An 18,839-nucleotide genomic window follows, 5' to 3' on the forward strand; every position below is an offset into this window, starting at 1 on the left:
CTCCCCAACGTGCTGTCCTTATGCGTGGTTTACCGGCTTGAAGGCACGAGAGAAGAGCAGTGCTTGAGCATCATTATCCCTCTGCACACATGCACTCTCATCCCATTCCTCTGCTGTTAACACATCCAGTAGATGATGCTCACAAACAGAGGGGATCTCTTTCTCATTTGCACTTTGTTTCCTCCAAAGTGTCATTTGTGCTGAGGGTGCTGTAGAAGTGGGCTAAATAGTGCGTCAAAGGTATAAGGGAGCATCATCTCCCTGTTCTCTCCTCCATCAGCCTCAACCAGCCCAGCGGGGGGGACCCTCATTTACTTTATGGAATATTACTTTCTCTCCTTCTTGCCGTTACCATGGCAGCCGCTATAAAAAGATTCTCTTCTGATCGCCGTTATTTGATTTCCCCCCCGCACACTTGGAGGAAGAGCCCTTATTGATTTTCATTTCTCATATGTTTTGAGTGCGAAGAAAGAAATTAACATACCGTGAAGTGCTTACAGTAACACAAAAGAGGCTTTGTCGAGGTACAGTTGCACGGAAACGCACAGTTCAAGGATATTTCATGGTTTAACCTTGTGAATTCTCCCACAATACATTCTATAAGTACTGCACTGTTAATCATAACTCTTCTGATGTTGTATGCACCTTCAATAACATTTACAAACACCAAATCCAAAAAAGTTGGGACGTGCAAATCCTTTTCAACCTTTTTTCAATTGATTACAGCACAAGATATTAACTGTATACTCACAATTTGATTTGATGCCAGCAACATATTCCATTGAAGTTGGGATAGGGGCAAAAAAAGACTAGGAAATTTATGCAATACTTAAAAAACCTGGAACAGATCCATTCATCCATCTTCTGCTTATCTGAGGTTGGGTCATGGTGGCAGCAGGTGAAGTCGACCCAGACATCCCTCTCAAACATTTTCCAGTACCTCTTGAGGGATTCTGTTGAGCTCCCAGGCCAGATGGGATATATAATCCCTCCAGCAAGTTCTGGGTCTGCCCCGGGTTCTCCTCCCAGCTGGACATGACAAAAAGACCTGCAAAGGGAGGCAATCAGGAGGCATCCTGATCAGATTCAATGTGAAGGAGCAGCTGCTCTCCTTTGAGATCCCTCTGGGTGTCCAAGCTCCCTGTCTCTAAGACTGAGCCCAGCCACCCTCCTCAGGAATCTTATTCTGACCGATTGTATCTACAATCTCATTCTTTCATCCAGTTCTATAGGTGGGAAGTCGCTAACTCAATGGATAACTTCACTCATGGTGCAAAATTGTCTAGCATCAGGAACGGCAATAATCAACTGGAAAACATGAGTAAAAGATTGCCAGAAATGATCACTGTGCAACATCCAAAACATTTAAACATTATGCCCAAGGGTATAATTGGAAACCTCACACAAATATTTCAAATATCAGTGCTTGGAACACTGTGTAACGATCAACCCTTTCAAATAAATTCAACATTGAAGACTATTTATCACTCAGAAGTGAGATAAAATTACACTTTGGGAGTTAAAATCAATTCAAAAACACTGACACCAGTTTGTGCTGTGTGCATGTGCTGTCTTTAGTTTTTGGAGGCTTATAGAGCATTGTTAAAAGGAAAGGTGATGTTAAACACTGGTAAACATGCTACTGTCCCAACTTCTTTGGAACAGAATGTCTGAATATCCAATAATTTATTGATTAATATCTAGTCTTTGTGCTGTACTCAATTAAATGTAGGTTGAAAATGATTTGCAAAACTGTATTCAGCTTTGATTCATGTTTTACACAATGTCTCAACTTTTTTGGGACTGAGGTTTGTTGTTGCACTGCTTGAACATGTATGAAAATCATGACAACAGAACAGTCCATCTACTTGGAGACTACTTTGGGCCCCTTTTTACATTCACCAAATAGCTTCTAGGGAGTCCCATTTCACAAATTAATGGTTAGTTCAGGTAGGCCACAGAGTCAGGCGCTGACATAATAGAAATCAGCTGATCTTGCACAAGTCTTCATCAGCTAATGGCTAGCTGATTTGCTCCAAGCACAGTATAAAATTCCCTCAGTCTGCTTTATTTAACCTGCTCTTGACTGGCTATGAGCTGCTCTTGCAACCCTCCTCCACCCCAGCTCCTCCTTCATTCTGACTAATCAGTGTCATCCTGTTGTCATCGATGCCAGCTCTGCTCTGGGTTTTGGTGTTTCTCTCCCTGCCTTGGGCTTTCTTACCGGCACAGGAAGAACAGGAACTTTTGCTCTTCTGCGTAATGTTTTACAAGTAGGCTCATGGAAAGGCAGGGGGATCCCAGAAGAGCCACACCTCCAAACAGAGATAACAGAATAAGTGCTGATTAATAACTGCAAATAAAGAAATATTGTAGCCTTTCCTGACTGAAATGTTTTTTTATGTATAATCATGATGGATTGTATTGCATTTTTATTGATTTTGTGAATTATCTGATTGATTAATCAAACTGAAAGGCATTGTTTACTAAGTTTTTCTGTGTTTGTTTGTTCACAGGCTTGTGAAGGAGCATCTTGGTGAACAAGAAGTCGCCATATCCTTGACAATCGACTCTCTAGAGGAGGAGGACCTTGGGAATTATTCCTGTTATGTGGAGAATGGAAATGGCCGTCGCCAAGCTACTATCCAGCTCCTCAGGCGGGGTAAGAGCTCATTGTCGCTACCTCTCAGAATCCACTTTATGCATCTTATTCCCCTGTAATTGGCCTTGCATTGGTTGATGAAATCACAGGAGTCCTCACTGTCATATATATTCCCTGTTAGCCCTTTCCAACTCTTCATTAATGCTATATCATAAATGCAATATTCAAAGCCTGGCAGCGCTGTTTCATCAAATGGAAATGTTCTCGATGTCTTCATGTGCATAATTTTGTAGACCTTTCCCCAAACTTTGAGCGAATATCTTCGGTATATTTAGGAACTACAATCCCCAGTAGCATTCAAACTAAGTTTCTGTGTGCTATGAATGTAGTTTTGCCGCAGAGCAATAGCTGCCTCATTTAGTTTAAACAAGCTAAAACTGTTTAGATCAATATTAATAACTTTAAGGTCATGATTCTGTGTAAAATGTTGGATTACGGCTTAGTTTTGCTTCCCCCATGAGGACAGAAAAAATAGTTAATGCAAGTATTAAGCTTGCAGGTCTTTACAGTAAAAATTAATCTGTTTCTTCATAAGTTATTGATATATTCTTTCACCAGAGTCTTCATAACCCCCCAAAGACCTTTAAACACTCTTTTGAACTGCATCCATTTTTCTTTCCTGGTCCATTTTTCCTTTCTCTCTCTCTTCCTTGTGTTAACAATCCGTGCTCCAGCTCCGTTTAGTCGTGTCTCCTCTCTCTACATGTGCTCCAGCAGCTGTGTTGCTATTTTGGCTCTCTAGCATGACTTGTCTGAAGCTCTTTTCATGCACTGGTTGTCACCCCGCAAAGAGAGGTAATTTGATGGCTGTTTAAACAGCAAATTGGTCCTCAGCTTTTCCCAACAGCCCAATAAATTCAGCATACAATTACATTTTAAGACTTCATCTGTCTGTCTCCTGCTTTCATCTCTGTCTCTGTGTTTTGTACATGGCCCAATTCCTTTTGAGCCTTTTTTTATTTTTTCTATTTTTTTTTTTTGTCAACTCAAGACGGCTTCATTTTGACTGTCTCTGTCAAATCGACATTTTCAGAGAGAAGGATGCAAAGGAAATCTTCAAGTCTGGTTCTTTCTCTCTCGCTCACTCTCTCTCTCATTCATTATTGTGATGTTTATTTCATGTTTCCCCTCCCAGAATGCATCAGTCATAAGCCCTGCAGCAGGTTTTTGAATGCCTCTGAAGGCTGCCTTCTCCTTCATCTTAGAGAGAGGGGTAATCGTTTTTAAGTTAGATACATGAAAGAAGAGAAGGCAAATAAAGCAAATATTATAGGCAAAAAAAAACCATTTTGTATTCTTTAAACAAAAGAGTTGTCGTTTTTAAAAATATTGCTAACTGATACAACAAAAACCGTCTTTTAAGTTAAAGGACTGCTTCAACCTGCTGAGAAATACCTGGAGGATAACATATACAATATTGGATTGACAAACTTCTACACCTGACTGCACTTGGTGGGTTATATTGTGACCCACCAGAAGGTCCTCACTTTCTTTCAGGTTTTTATCTGAACAGGACATAAAGCACTCTTAACTTTAAGAATTACAAAATAAAGCAGAACAAAGACATTTTTGTTGGGAAATGTCTGCTTAATTATTCATCTTGATTGGGTTTCTTACACAGAGACAGCAAGTGTGAATCCTGTCATATAAAATGCACTTCATTGGCCTTTATTGAGTCATTTTGTGCATGCACTCCTGCATTATTCTTAATGTAATCTTAGTTTTATTATGTTCTCCCTCAAACTGATACATACCGCCTTACATGCACATAATTTACTTAAAAACAATTTCACAGAAGTGCCTTTTTTAGTGCACAGCTCCCTCATTATGAGAGGAAGTCACCGTTAAGAGCAGCTACTAGCAACTGCATTTAAATGGAGCATTTGACTGAGATTTTGTGCCTGAACTATTAAAAATGTCAACAATATTTAACCAACTCTTGACACTCTTCTGGGATCTGGGTTTAACTTTTTACCCAACTATTTGTGTACATCCTTTCTTGACATTCTGTTAAAAAATTTATTAACCTGCTCATTTTCCTATTATAAGAATTATCAGTATCTTCAGAGACATTAAATTTACTAGGAATGAGTTTAAAGAGATGACTGTCAGAAAAGAAAGAATGGGTGAAAGGACCAGACATCTGAGACCCAAGAAAGGCAGTGCAGGAATTTGCTAGTACAACATATTTCAAGTTTTAGATTTTTTTTTCTATTTAACTTCATTCATAAACAACGTCTGGCAGTTACAATCATTAATTAATCACACTGCAAACATTACAGACTAAGCAACATTTTGTTAATAAAACAGAGAAGAAGAGATGTAATCTCTGAGTAAATTATGTATAGACCCATTTTTTTAGTTCAGTAGCATTAGCTGAAGCTGACACAGCTATCCTAGCTACATAATTAACATTAGCTTTAGGAATGTGTATTTTATCAAATGTAGCTAAAGCTAACTTTGCTACATAGGTAATGTATGTATATATCTTACATAGCTGCTTTGTGAGCTTAGCTATAATTCAATAGCTATGTTAGCTTTGGTATCTAAAGCTAAGTTAGCTTTAGCAACACGAGCTTAAGAAAGCATAGCTAATGCTAAGGCTGCTATGTAGATAATTTATCTATGTAGCTCACATAGCTGCCTTGTGGTCTTAGCTAAAGCTCAATGTAAGCTACATTATTAATAGATAGCTAAGTAAGCTTGAGCAACATGAACTACAGCAAATGTAGCAAAAGCTAACTTTACTACATAGACATGTATCTACATATCTTACATAGATTCTTTGTGAGCTTAGCTATAATTCAATAGCTAATAATACACGTTATCTAAGGCAAAGTTAGCTTTAGCACCATGAGTTTTAGCAAACATAGCTAATGCTTAAGTATCTACGTAGAAAACTTATCTACTTGGCTCACATAGCTGCTTTGTGATCTTAGCTAAACCTCAATGTAAGCTACGTTATTAATAGATAGCTAAGTAAGCTTTACCAACATGAGCTTTAGCAAACATAGCAAAAGCTAACTTTACTACATAAAGTATCTGCGTATCTTACTTAGCTGCTTTGTGAGCTTAGCTATAGTTCAATAGCTATAGTAGCTACATTATCTAAGGTAAAGTTAGCTTTAGCAGCATGAGTTATAGCAAACATGGCTAATGCCAAGGTAGCTACTTAGATAACTTATCTACATAGCTCTCATAGCTGCTTTGTGAGCTTAGCAATAACTCTAAGCAATGTTATTAATAAATAGCTAAGTAAGCTTTAGCAGCATGAGCTATCGCAAATGTAGCAAAAGCTAACTTTACTACATAAAGTATCTGTGTATCTTACTTAGCTGCTTTGTGAGCTTAGCTATAGTTCAATAGCTATATTAGCTACATTATCTAAAGCAAAGTTAGCTTTAGTAAGATGAGCTTCGGCAAACATAGCAAAAGCTAAATATAGATAACATATCTAAATTACGTAATTGAGTCTCATGTTCTGGTTTTAGGAGACTTTAGGAGGGCCCCAGAAAATCTTCTTGTTTTAGATAAGACCTTGGCATACTTAAGTTTGGCAAAGACTGTTTTTAAGGGAAGGCAGTGGCATGTGGTGTGTTTCTGAAAGGTAATTTTGTATTTGAATACCTGTTTACAGTTCTGAGATTTTCCTGTGTTGTACTGTCAAAAGGGTATTAAATGTGTTTTTCTGGTTACCTCATCCAGCTCTCTCTTACAAAGCAGATGTTTAATCCCAAGTGGACCTCAAGATAAAGTAGGGACTAAATATATATATACATTTATAAGTGATGCTACCTTTAAAGTGAAACTCTTTGCCTGCAAGAGAGGAAATATTGAAATAAAGGATCACCAGTGCATCTTGATGTCATTTAGCAAGCAAAGAAAGACTCAGTGACTACATCCTGATACTGTTAAGGTGTGCACTTTCACAGTGTAAATAATCTGTGATACTACAGAGGGTTGCCATGACAACCATGTAGTGTTCTAGCTCTGGGTGACAGGAATACAAGGTATCTGAGCCGGCCAGGTAAATGCTGCTTTTATACACAACATAACTCATCTCCTCCCTGAGGTAGATCTCCAGGGAGATGGAGAGGAGATAATAGAGAAGACAAATGAATGGAGAGACAAGGGAAAGTAAAGATGGGGGAGGAGAGAGTGAAGAGGAGGTATGATGGAGAGGGGAGGAAGTGATACGAGTTAACTGGAGCCTCTTGTTTGGAAACCCCCTCCATCCATGTCCAGAATGAACACGAGTCTCACTACGGACCATAGACGATGAGCAGTGCTGTGTGATTGCAGTACTGCTCCGGAGAAAAGAACCCAATTTCTCATCATCTTCTTTTTCCCATGTCACCCAGCACTCCCTCTCATACTTCCCCAAGTCATTATGAGCATTATGTCTTATCCCATCTGAAGATTGATGCTGCTATGCTCTAAGCTAGTCCTGCAAATGTAAATATGGCTGTAAGTGTGAGATTAACAGGGAAACAATGAGAAAAGAGCCAAGCGAAAGGTGTCGGAATACACCTTTTTTGTCTGTTACTGTAAAGAAGTTCAACAATGTTCACTTAAATAGTGATCACTATTCTGTGTGTCTGTGTTCTCAGCAGAGCTCATGTACACTGTGGAGTTGGCAGGAGGGCTGGGAGCGATACTGCTGCTACTCATCTTCCTCATCTCCCTCTACAAGTGCTACAAGATCGAGCTGATGCTGTTCTATAGGAGGCACTTTGGCAGCGAGGACGTGGATGGAGGTAAACTCTAAAAAGCACAGAGATGTTATCACTGGTTCTATCTGAAACCACTTTTTTATCAGACCTTTCATTTTGAATTTAACATCAAGCATGTTTAAAACATCAAGAAAAATGTACAATATCAATAGTTTTATTTTTAGAAATAAAGAAACTCGCAGAGATTTCTCTGGGAATTTGGCTTATCACACAGCTGCATCCTAACTCCTCATGGTGGCTTGATTACATGAATGATGCTAACAGGACTGACGCCAAAGATGATCTGACAGCAGTGAAATTAAGTTAAGAGAAATAAGAGGCAGATCCACTGCAGAATAGCATGGCCATTTGTATGTTTTTTACCCATGAAAATGGCAAAAGAAATTTGCCTCTGATCTGCAGATCATGTGCAAAGGGGAAATCCACGCTAATTGCATGCAAACTGCTCAGCTGAGCATTCTGCACCCTGTCCCATTCACATGTATCCAAATGAGGGGCAGGAGGAGGAATATTCAAAATGCACCACAAAATTAATCCCATCAGATGCAAGTGAGCCTCATTACAAATAACAACTCTTCCACAAAGGCCAGCACTCACTACCACAGGCATAAAAAATTGTTCTTACATCAAATGAAACCGGGTATTAAACTGGCACCATTTCCCTTCACTCCCTCTTGATACTCTTCTCTCCACCTAAGTCAGTTGTTACTGTGTATCTTAAGATTAACTTGTTGTCAACATTAATGCACTACATTTTAATGCATTGCATCATCTTATCACATCACTTCTCATCATATTAAATCACATCATATTGTGTTGAACTGTGGTGAATGGCAGTGTATCGTCTTATCATTTCTATAGTTCTTTATTTGTTTGTGCAAAAAGAAAGAAGAAGGTTATAAATAAGACAAAAGAATACATGTATAAATCAAATACACAGGTGGGACAAAAGAAACCCCTAAGGGCTTATAAGAGGGTCCCACCTAACATTAAGACATCTGAGAGATACTGCCACAACAATACCTGCTAATTTATATTAAAATAAAGTCTAAAAGCGAGAATATGATTTTTTTTGTTTTTTTGTTTTTTGCTGTAATTCAATTTAAAGATTGTTATATGCTGTTAAAAGTGTTTAAGATCTTTCTTAAAACTAGAAATAAAAGTGTTACTGCAGAGTCATTAAGTTGTACTTTATTGTAGGCAGTGTATCAGTTCATATCATATCATATCAAATGGTATCCTGTCATATCTTATTGTATTCCTAGGTAGAGTATCCTATCATATTGTATTCTTGTGTAGGGTATCCTATCTTATTGTATCATATCTTATTGCATTGCATTATATCACATTGCATTGTACTGTATTTTATTGCACATTATTGTATTGCATTGTATTGTATCATATCATATCAAATCATAAATCTTATTGTCTTCTAAGGTACATTACTGTTTCCTATCACGTCTATCAGTACGGGTTTCATACCATCAATAGTATCCCATTGCATCTTATTAAATGGCATCAAATCGCATCTCATCATTTTCCATTACATCATATTGCATTGAATCGTATGGCACTGCACCATATCACGTTGCATTGTATCGCTTTGCATCATATCACATTGTACTGCATCATATTGCATCGCATTGCATCTTATAACACGGCATCAAATCATATCTCATCACATCTTATCATACTGTATTGCATTGCATCACATTGGTTCCGATCACATTGCATCATATCTTATTGAAGTTTGTCTCATTGCAATGTATTGTATTTAGTCATACAGTGTCTTGTTGTGTCGTATCGGCTCATTTCACATCTCATCATATTGTATTGTATTGTGTATTATTACATCATGTAATATCCTTTCATATCATATCCTATTGTGTCGTATCATATTGTATCCTATTATATCGTATTATGGCATATCGTATGATGTCATATCATATTGTGTCTTATAATATCATACTGTTTCTTATTGCATCATATCACATCATTTCGCATTGCACAACATCACATTGTATTTATTGTATAGTATCTTGTTGTATTCACAGTATGGTTTGGTTTTGTATAGTTTTCTTTTGCACAGTACTGCATGGTATCATATTGCATGGCGTCTTATCATACCTTATTGTATTCTAAGGTACAGTATGGTATCATATCAAATTGTTTCATATCGTATCCTATCAAATTATATAGATTTTTGTTTCATTGTATGGTATAGTGTTGTTTAGCACAGTGTTTCATCTTTTTTCATTGTCATTTTATCTTGCATCGTATCATCTTTTGACTTCTTCTCTTGCTATTGTACTTTATGGCACTATCATATAGTATCATATTATATTGACTGCCATTGTATTTTGTTTTTCTTTCTCTAACATTGCATTGTCTCTTATTCCGTTGTATCATTTTGTCATGTCATGTCATGTAATCATGTGGTATTGTTTGGTAATCTATCATTGTATTGTCAGGTTGTATCTTTTGTATCATATTGTATTGCATATTATAGATCATACAGTTTTATTCATTGTATTTTGTTTTGTTTCATTCTATTTCATGTTGTATATGTTGTCCTATGATTCCCATTCCTAGTGTGTCCATGAGCATGTATGTTCCATAACATCCTATAGGAAAGGCTATCTAGATTCTCATGTCTCTTTCTGTCTTAGTGACAGCGGCGGTCTATTTCTCCCCTCTCCCTCCATCTTTCTCTCTTTTCTGTCTCCCTCTCTCTCTCTTAACAGTTGGTGTTGAGTTGCACGTGATTGTATATGTGTGTGTATGTGTGTACATCGCTGCATAGGAAAGAGAGGAGACACATTTTCAATTTGTTGCCCATTTAAAAAGAGATCAGTCTCAATATGTCATGGAATGACGCCCACCCTCTGCTGTCCAAGGCCTGATAGCAGGAAATAGAGAACAGGAAGGCTTGAAGCTCCTTCCCAATGCGACAAACAGGGGCATAAACAGTCTGAAATTGGAGGGCAACTTTTTGTTTTCTCTCCAGAACATAGTTAACTTTGGCTTCAGAGAAGGATTCCACTGTTGGTGTCCCAGTATCTTCCCTTTAAGCTTTGTAATTTGTCGCTCTGTTCTTTCTTTTCAAACATCCTGCAAAGAATGAACTCATTTTTTAGAACCAGTGGATTGTTTCTACAGTTGCATGAATTATCTATCACACAGTGTTTTGTTGATTCAAACTTCCACATGATTAAGTCATACCGTCGGGGACCACAGATACAAGCTGTTTTTGATTTTCCAAGTTTGCTAGGTGGTTAATTTGCAAGGTTGGTAGCTAATTTGAAAGTCTCGTTTGATGTTGGGATCCTATCAAGCACAGCCGTGGCCTTCCCAGTGAGTTTCAAAGCTGCGCGTGCTCCTCCGAGAAGATATGAAAAAGATTCTGTTCCTCTTTTTGGCTGGCCCACACTCCAGTTTCTACAGTGCATAATGACTAAGAATCACTGAACGTGTCACCAGTGCTGCTTTTTCACATAGTCTATTTTCTGCTTTTTCGATTCCTTCCATTGTCTTCAGGGAAATCATTTAAGAAGTAGGAAAGAGAGCAGTGAATGAATCTTGGTTTGATTATTTTTATATCTACCCCAGTTTATTTCTCATATCAGCTATACTGTATGTGTTATAAGGCATTGTCTAAACACTTGTGTGCTATTGGTGTGTGGCTCTTTTTCTTTTCCAGGCCACTTTGTTACTATTTCAGATGCAAAAGAATGGTTTTATGCAGGACTGGCTCAAGGCATAGGCAGTATAGGCAGCTTGCTTGCTTAACCACTCACTCATTACTTAGTCGAGTGATTCCAAAGTGGGGCCTGAAGTCATCACAGGGGGTACAACAAGGCTAATTGAAGTCAATGCACATCATTTAGCACAGCTACAGATAGCCTAGCCAGTTTTTGAGAGGTCTTGCCAAGAGAACGTAGGTCTTTACTGGACAAAAAATGAGGTAAAACCGGCAGCCTTGAAGCGCAGATGGACTCATGGTTGGGTTGCATCCAGGTTCAGGTCCTGCTTGTGGTTCTTTCACCACAGGTCATCCCCCACTCTGTTATCCCTGGTTCTGGTTCTATCTATTGTTCTGTCTTTGTAGTGGTGGCGAAAAGCCCAAAAAGATCTTAATAAAAAAAAGTGGCAGTCTCAACTTTTAAATCTTAATGGATCTGCCCCTGTGTCTTAGGGTAAAAGTTAGACCCTGAATTAACTTTGACCAATGATGGGCTAAAATCTTGCACATTATAGTAAGCTTAAATAATTGGCTTTATTGAATAAAGTTTCAAACATTAGTGAGTATAATCTCTTAACTCTTCTCTGAGATGATGAGGCGATACTTGGGGGGTCAGGGGTGCCAAAATCATAGTCTTTTCTAGGCCGCCAAAATGACTAGAGCCAGCCCTGTTGTCTGATCTTTAACCCCTGTTTCAACTTCAAAATACTAAAACAATCAAGTAAAACAGACTTTTTTGAGACCACGACTGCCACGGACAAGGAGCCCTGACCTTGACACAACCTAGTATAACTGGAACGCAGTTGGTTGCCCTGGCCTTATCACCCAGTGACCTTAGACGAAGGTCTTCATGGTCTTTATGTTTGATCCTTGCATTCAGTCAAAAGAAAGAAGATAACACATTTTTCAAGAGACTTTAAAATTATATACATTTTGTTGCATTTATTATTCTCTTTTTTTTTTTTGTAACTTATTTTTTATTGGATTACATTTTTAATATAGGATAAATAAATGGATAGAAAAACATAGGATAGCACAGACTTACACAGAAATGAAACTATTCAATCATAACGCGAATATTAAAAAAAAAAGAAAGAAAGAAAGAAAGAGTTGTTAAGGTCAATGGGGCATTTATTATTCTCAAGAAATACACTGGTTGTTCTGAGAGAACACATCCATGTTCTTCCTTCTATCAATAAGAATGGTCCGCGTTTTTGACTATACAGTGAGGCTCAAGGACGTTGTGCCTTTGAATCTTCAAGAGCATCATTTCCATATTTCCTGTATTTTTCTCTCTCTCTTCTTTTATCTCAGAAAACAAAGACTATGACGCGTACCTTTCCTACACCAAAGTGGACCCTGACCAGTGGAGTCAGGAAACCAGAGAGGAGGAGCGCTTTGCACTGGAAATCCTGCCTGATGTCCTGGAAAAACATTACGGCTACAAACTCTTCATCCCAGATCGAGACCTCATTCCAACAGGAAGTAAGCACTGTTACAGTTAGGATCTTGCACGGCTCTGAAAGTGTCAAGGCATTTATCGTTGCTCATGGGTTGTAGTTGCAGCAGTGTTTGGTATATTTGTTCTGTGTTGTCATTCTTAAGCAAGGACCACGCCTCAACAATAAGGGTTTGAAGGTTTGGAATAAAATGAGGAAATATTTGATAGTCAGGATAGATGAGTGGATGTTAGCAATAGTAGGAATTTCAGGATCCATCTCAGCAGTTTCATTGCCCAAGAAATTCTGGCTCCTGAGAGAGTCAGATTTAGATGGGAAAGAGTCTGCACTCAGGGTTGAGATTGCAATTAACACCTTGGTTAAACCTTTTCTTAAAATGGCAACTGTACAGTCCTACATTAGCAGTTGTAACCATGCACAGGAGGCCTGTCAAGCTTTCAGCAGAAGCAAGTATGCCAGCAAATCTGACAGCCAATACTCCAAATATTTAGAGTTGAATTTTTCACTTTCCCAAAGCCGAAAAGCTAAGAGGAGAGATATCAGATAAAACAGGATGGAAGACCACATGAACAGTTTTTATTCATCTGGATGTAAGTTTAAATTAACTTAAATGAAAATGTAATCAGCTATTACACATCAACATTTAGAACATAAACAACACTAAGCTTCATGTTAGCTTTTATTTAGCCTTTTAGCACATTAGCTACAACAGCCAACAACCTACACACAAAAAAACTGGTGTCACACTGTTTATTTTCTTATAAGCTGATGAACTCAACTGCAGTGACCATTCACTTAAAATAATAAAATCCAACCATCATGGTTTATTTGGAGTAGTGGAAGAGAGGGAAATAGGTCCACTGTGGATAGTTGGTGTTGACCTCTAGTCCAGTGTTTCTCAAATGTTATTGCAATATGTCTTATTTTGTCAGTGAATATGGATATGATGTGCCTTGGGATTCTGACTTGATCTTTGGTGTCTCTTAGACAAGCAAAAGGTTGAAAACCACTGCTCTAGTCGATGTGTCTTCCTGAATCCAAAGTTAGGCTCACAGCTGCTGCTTCATGTGTATGTTGCTAAGCTCCCTGCACTGTTTGAAATGCAGGTGTTGTATCAGTGAGTACACAAGTTTATGCACCTATCCCATACCATTTGGTTTAGCTTTATATATTAATTCGTTTAGCCACGCTTAAAGTAAGCACTATAAACCCGGAACTTAATTCTTCTTCGCTGCCGGAAAGCACTGCATGCACAGGCTACTGTTTTTAGAGCAGCGAAGAAGAACCAAAGGACCCACTGCTGCAGCAAAGAATGGTGTCTGCGTCACAGGTTTTTTCTAAGTATGTTCATTTAAACGCCTTCCAGACCGGCGCTGTTTTGCTTGACAAAAAGTGACACCATTTATGGTTCAAAAGGTTGAATACCTTTTGGACCATAAATCACTGCCTCTTACTTGTTTTTTCTCTTGAAGCTAGCCGTTGTGCTTTCCCATTGACGCTGTTCATGCCTTTGAATTGGCAGCATTTTCAGCAAGCCAGGACCTTGTGTGACTTTTGGGGACTGTAATGATCAAATCCACACCAGTAAACCCGATTTTATCCATTCTAATCAAACTATGATCATTTATTACTGCTCGCTTGAATGCTAATCACCATCTTGTTTACCCATTGTGAAGGCTGTCAGCCAATGGCAGGCTGTTCCATAATCACATCATGCTGCCTGAATAGAGGAGAGAGATATAGAGAGCCTGTGGGACAGCCCCCTGTACTATTGTTGTTTTAATATTTAGCAGTAAAACGTAATAATTAATAATTGTTGAGTAATGATCTGAGTTAAATATAGGTCTAAAATAATTTGCTGGTCTGCACAGGCCGATACCCAACACCTTGGTATCGAAATTATTTTGTAAAGGATAAATAGTATTAGAACATCCCCACTTTTAATTCTGTAAGGTTGTTTTTTTTTTATGTGCTGTATGAATAACATTGACGTGACTTGTTACAGGGTCACTACAACGTTTTCAGGAGTTTTGAATTTCTTGAAACGATGCCATGCTTACAGAAAACAAATGTGGGCAAGGCCTTGGTCTTCTCCAGCTTTGTTTGCATTGGTGTTGCAGCTACTTGGATTTCATTTCTAGCTGTTTGCATTTCAGATATACATCCGTGTGAGACCTCCTGGCCACCATAGTCCTGGCAGTAGCTGCAGCAGCGGCACTTGTAGCGCTCAGGATACAGAAAGCAACATTGTGAATATAATTGTGAATACTTTCTTAGGCAGTATTTACATGCAATTTGATGCCAAAAACGTCCATTTCCAGTGCACTGTTTTAGTGTAAACTTGCTCTGAGACAAACAGACGAGGATGGGTTTAGCAGCCATAAATAGGCTTGACATCTGATTGTTGAGGTGTGGTCCTGCTCCTAGAGTGCTGTTAACTTCATAAATTTACATGTTTGTCGTGTGTCCTGAGATTTTTCACTGTCAGTGTCTTGTGTTTCAATGTTTTGTGTTTTGTTGATCAGTGTGATGGCAAATGATGATAAGAGCATGAGTCAGAAATGATTTAGTCCAATCCTGTTTGAGTTAAACTTTTCTAGAATCCTCACAAATCTCTTGGTAAAAGCAGAGCGTCACAGAATTTCACACTTGTTTGTATTACTGTACTACAAATACAGCATTGATATCAGAATTATGTATACAGAGTGTACCAGGAGCTGATATATTGAGCAAATTTATCATCCAGCCTGGTTTTCATCCATGCATTAATAAAGCCATGAAAATTCTGTCTGAACATATTCTCATGCGTGCTAACTCTGCTTAGTAGTCCGTCTGTGCCAGCGGTACACAGTGTGCTCTAGTTAGCAGTGATGCTGTGTTTGTACTGTAGGCTTCATGTGGAACAGATAAAACGCAAACACATCCTAGTTGGTCCAGACAGAATTAAACATCAGTGGGAAAATGTGTGAAGGCTCTGAGCCCCGCTGACGGAGCCGAGTCTTTCCTTTAATCAAAAGAAAATTGCCGCCAGCATCGGTGCCAAGAAAAATCATTGTAGATGAATGTCCAATCAGGATAACATGGTATGTGATTAATCATTTGTGAAATAAAAAGAGCAATGAGGGGAGATGAGGTTACTGTGTTGAGCATGTTTCTGTGTCTGTACTGTGTTCTGCCTGTGACCTGAATGTGAAAATGTTTATGTTTAGGTCTCACCAATGAGCATTACCAGGATGACACGCGACTCTTTGGAGGTACTCGCCCATCAGTCTTTTCCTCTTCTATCAGCTGCTGTCATTTCCGTGCTGCTAGGGAGTTCCACAAAGAAATGCTTAGTGGCGCTGCTGTGTGATGTGAAGCATCAGGCGCTGTTTGGCAGGCAGCATCTCAGCTTAAATCTATGGAATGTGCAGCTTTATCAATCATTTTGTGCCATTAGAGCAGCGCTCAGCTTTGTCTGTGGGTCTGCCCTTCAGAGCATTAACACACAGAGAGAGGTGATAAAGACAGGCATTAGAAATAAATACAGCCAAGTGCATAAGTTTTAGGCATGTAGGGTGCTGAGGATCCAAATGAAGGGTTTTCAGGCCCTCAGGACATCTACAGGGTGACCAGGAGCTTGTGACAACCCCTCCTGGACAGTACCCTAGGCCAGTGGTTCTCAACCTTTTCAGCCCGAGACCCCCAAAATAAAGGTGTCAGAGACCAGGGACCGCCACTGCACCTGAAGGTGGCTGAACACAGCCATCACATTCAAGAATAGTCATGTGGAGACAAGGCCACCCGCTGGGGGACAATGGCCCAGCCAAACTGGGGGCCAGCAAAATCATGGTCCATTGTACAGTTAAGCTGTGGTATTTTATATTTAACCTGAATCATAACCACTCTTATCAAAGAAACAAATTGTAATTCATTTGTCTTAAAAATGTAAATCCTTTTGTCAAAGACAGAATTAAAACACTTTAAAAATAGCCAAAATTAGTTAATAATGGCAAGGAAAGCTGGGAAAGGTGGTGAAATTGGAGTTTAACAGTAGCAGAAATGGGTTAAAAATAACCAAAAATGGAAAAAATTGGTTACAGTGGCAAAAACAGTCATAATAAGTGGTAAAAGGGGATTAAAAAGGGGCTGAAATGGCGTTAAAGAGGCAAAAGTAGGTGGAAATTTGGTCAAATGGGATGAAAAATTGATATCAACTGGCAAAAAAGTGTTAGCTGAGGCAGAAATAGGCAGAAATGGGTTAAACTGGCAAAAATGGGCATATTAAATCATGAAATGTGACATAAAAAGTGGTAAAGAGGGGTTAATTGTGGCAATAATGGGTCAACAGAGCCAACAATAGGCAGAGAGTTGCAAGATTTGGTTTAAAAGTGGCAAAAACAGGCAGAAAAAAGTGGTGGAAAGGGTTAAAAACTGAATAAAAAAGGGGTTTTAGGTGGCAGAACTGTGTTGAAGTTGGCAGAATTTGTGGGGGAAAGAGTGATGACAATGGGTTGAAATCTGGCAAAACTGGTGTTAGGTGGCAACAGTGTAAATGAACAAATATTTCTAGTTTTTTTAAGGCACCTGGAGACCCCTTCTCAGTGCCTTGCAACCCCCAATGGGGTCCCGACCCCAACGTTGAGAACCACTGCCCTAGGCCATGTTTACTCACCTCATCCACCCTTTACTCCGCCCTAAAAGTGTGGACTTTAATTTTTCAACAGGTAATGTGTAAGGACATCCAGAGCACCACCAGGGTTATGTCAGTCCTCCTCCCTTGCCTTACTTCAGCCTCAGTTTTTTGCCCAATCATGCCTAAAAGTTCTGCACAGTAATGTACTGAGATTATATATTTACAGGATTTATTTCCCTCTGTAATATTTTCACACTTTAGAATTCCAAAACAAACTCAAAACCCATTCCAAAAAAGTTGGGACATTGTGTAAAATCTGAATATAGACTGAATAAACCTAAAGATACAGTGAATTGTAAATCCTTTTCACCTAAATCCTATTGAACACAGCCCAAAGGCAAGATATACAAAAGTCAAACTGATAATTTTACACATTCTGTATGTGATGCCTGCAACATGTTCCATAAAAGCTGGGAAAGGAGCATGTTTTTTGCTGTTACATCATCGTTTCATGTTCTTGAAGCATTGAAAGTGGAAATATTTCCCATTCTTGTTTGATGTGCATCGTAAGTTGCTCAACAGTGCCAGCGCAGATTTTCCATTTTTTTATTTTGCACTGAACCATATATTTTCAATGGGAGACAGGTCTGAACTGCATGCAGTCCAGTTTAGTGCTCTTTTACTGTAAAGCCATGCTTCTGTAACGAATGTGGCTTGGCACTGTCTTGCTGAAATGAGCAGGGATGTCTGAATGGAAGAATTTGTTGCTCCAAAACCTGTCTTTACTATTCAGTATTAATGTTGCCCTCCCAGATGTGCAAGTAACCCATTTCATGGAAACTAAAACACCCTCACAACATCATAGATGTTAGCTTTTGAACTTTGCATGGATAACAATATTTCTGGTCATATTCCTCTTTAGCCTGAAGGACTTGACAGCAGTTATTTCTGAAAACAATTTGAGACGTGGAACTCTTCAGACCAAAGCACGCTTTTCCATTTTAGGTCTGTCAATCTCAGATGAGGTCTGGCTGAGAGAAGTCTGCAATACTTCTAAATTAGATGAGTCTTCACTTACATTTGTAGACGTAGCAGCAAACGATGTTACCTGATTTTCAGAATTATTTCAGAGCCCCCTTGTAATACTTTAATTTTATAATCATTGAAGCCAGTCATGAATGCAGCGATGCCTGAGGAGTTAAAGATCACAGGCATTCAATGTTCTTTCTATAGTCTAGCCTCTAACATGCAGAAATTTCTCCTAAGTCTCTGAATCTTCTTATGACTTTTTGGACTGTAGATGTTGAAATCTCTAAATTTCTTGCAACTGCATGTTGAGAAGTGCTTCTTTTATACTCGATCATGGTACTACCACCTGTTACTAATTAACCTGCTCACCTGGGGAATGTTCCAGGTGTTTTTTGAGAACTCCACAACTTTACCAGTCTTTTCTTTCCCCTGTCCCAACTTTTTTTGGAACATGCTGCAGGCATCAATATTAGAATATGTTTTTAAATGCCCCCCTCCCCCGAGGGTTTGTAGACAATAAATGATTTCACCATGATTATAAATTTACAAGAGCATTTTTAAAGCCCTTTATGTAGTCACAAAACAGAGTGGTACTAAT

At 38.7% G+C, this 18,839-nt stretch overlaps 1 protein-coding gene across 4 annotated transcripts in view; it reads left to right on the forward strand.

Moving 5' to 3' along the window:
- Window positions 1–18,839, forward strand: part of il1rapl1a (interleukin 1 receptor accessory protein-like 1a) — a 341,975-nt gene that overhangs the window by 317,827 nt on the left and 5,309 nt on the right. Inside the window, exons 8-11 of one of the 4 annotated variants that reach the window (XM_041807356.1) lie at window positions 2,517–2,662; window positions 7,273–7,419; window positions 12,452–12,622; window positions 15,807–15,851. In XM_041807356.1, coding sequence (XP_041663290.1) covers window positions 2,517–2,662; window positions 7,273–7,419; window positions 12,452–12,622; window positions 15,807–15,851 — 509 coding nt within the window. The remainder of the gene's footprint in view (window positions 1–2,516; window positions 2,663–7,272; window positions 7,420–12,451; window positions 12,623–15,806; window positions 15,852–18,839) is intronic. The other 3 variants (XM_041807357.1, XM_041807358.1, XM_041807359.1) reach the window with 3 other exon arrangements.

This window comes from Cheilinus undulatus, linkage group 15 (assembly GCF_018320785.1).
Source record: "Cheilinus undulatus linkage group 15, ASM1832078v1, whole genome shotgun sequence".
Taxonomy (NCBI): domain Eukaryota; kingdom Metazoa; phylum Chordata; class Actinopteri; order Labriformes; family Labridae; genus Cheilinus; species Cheilinus undulatus.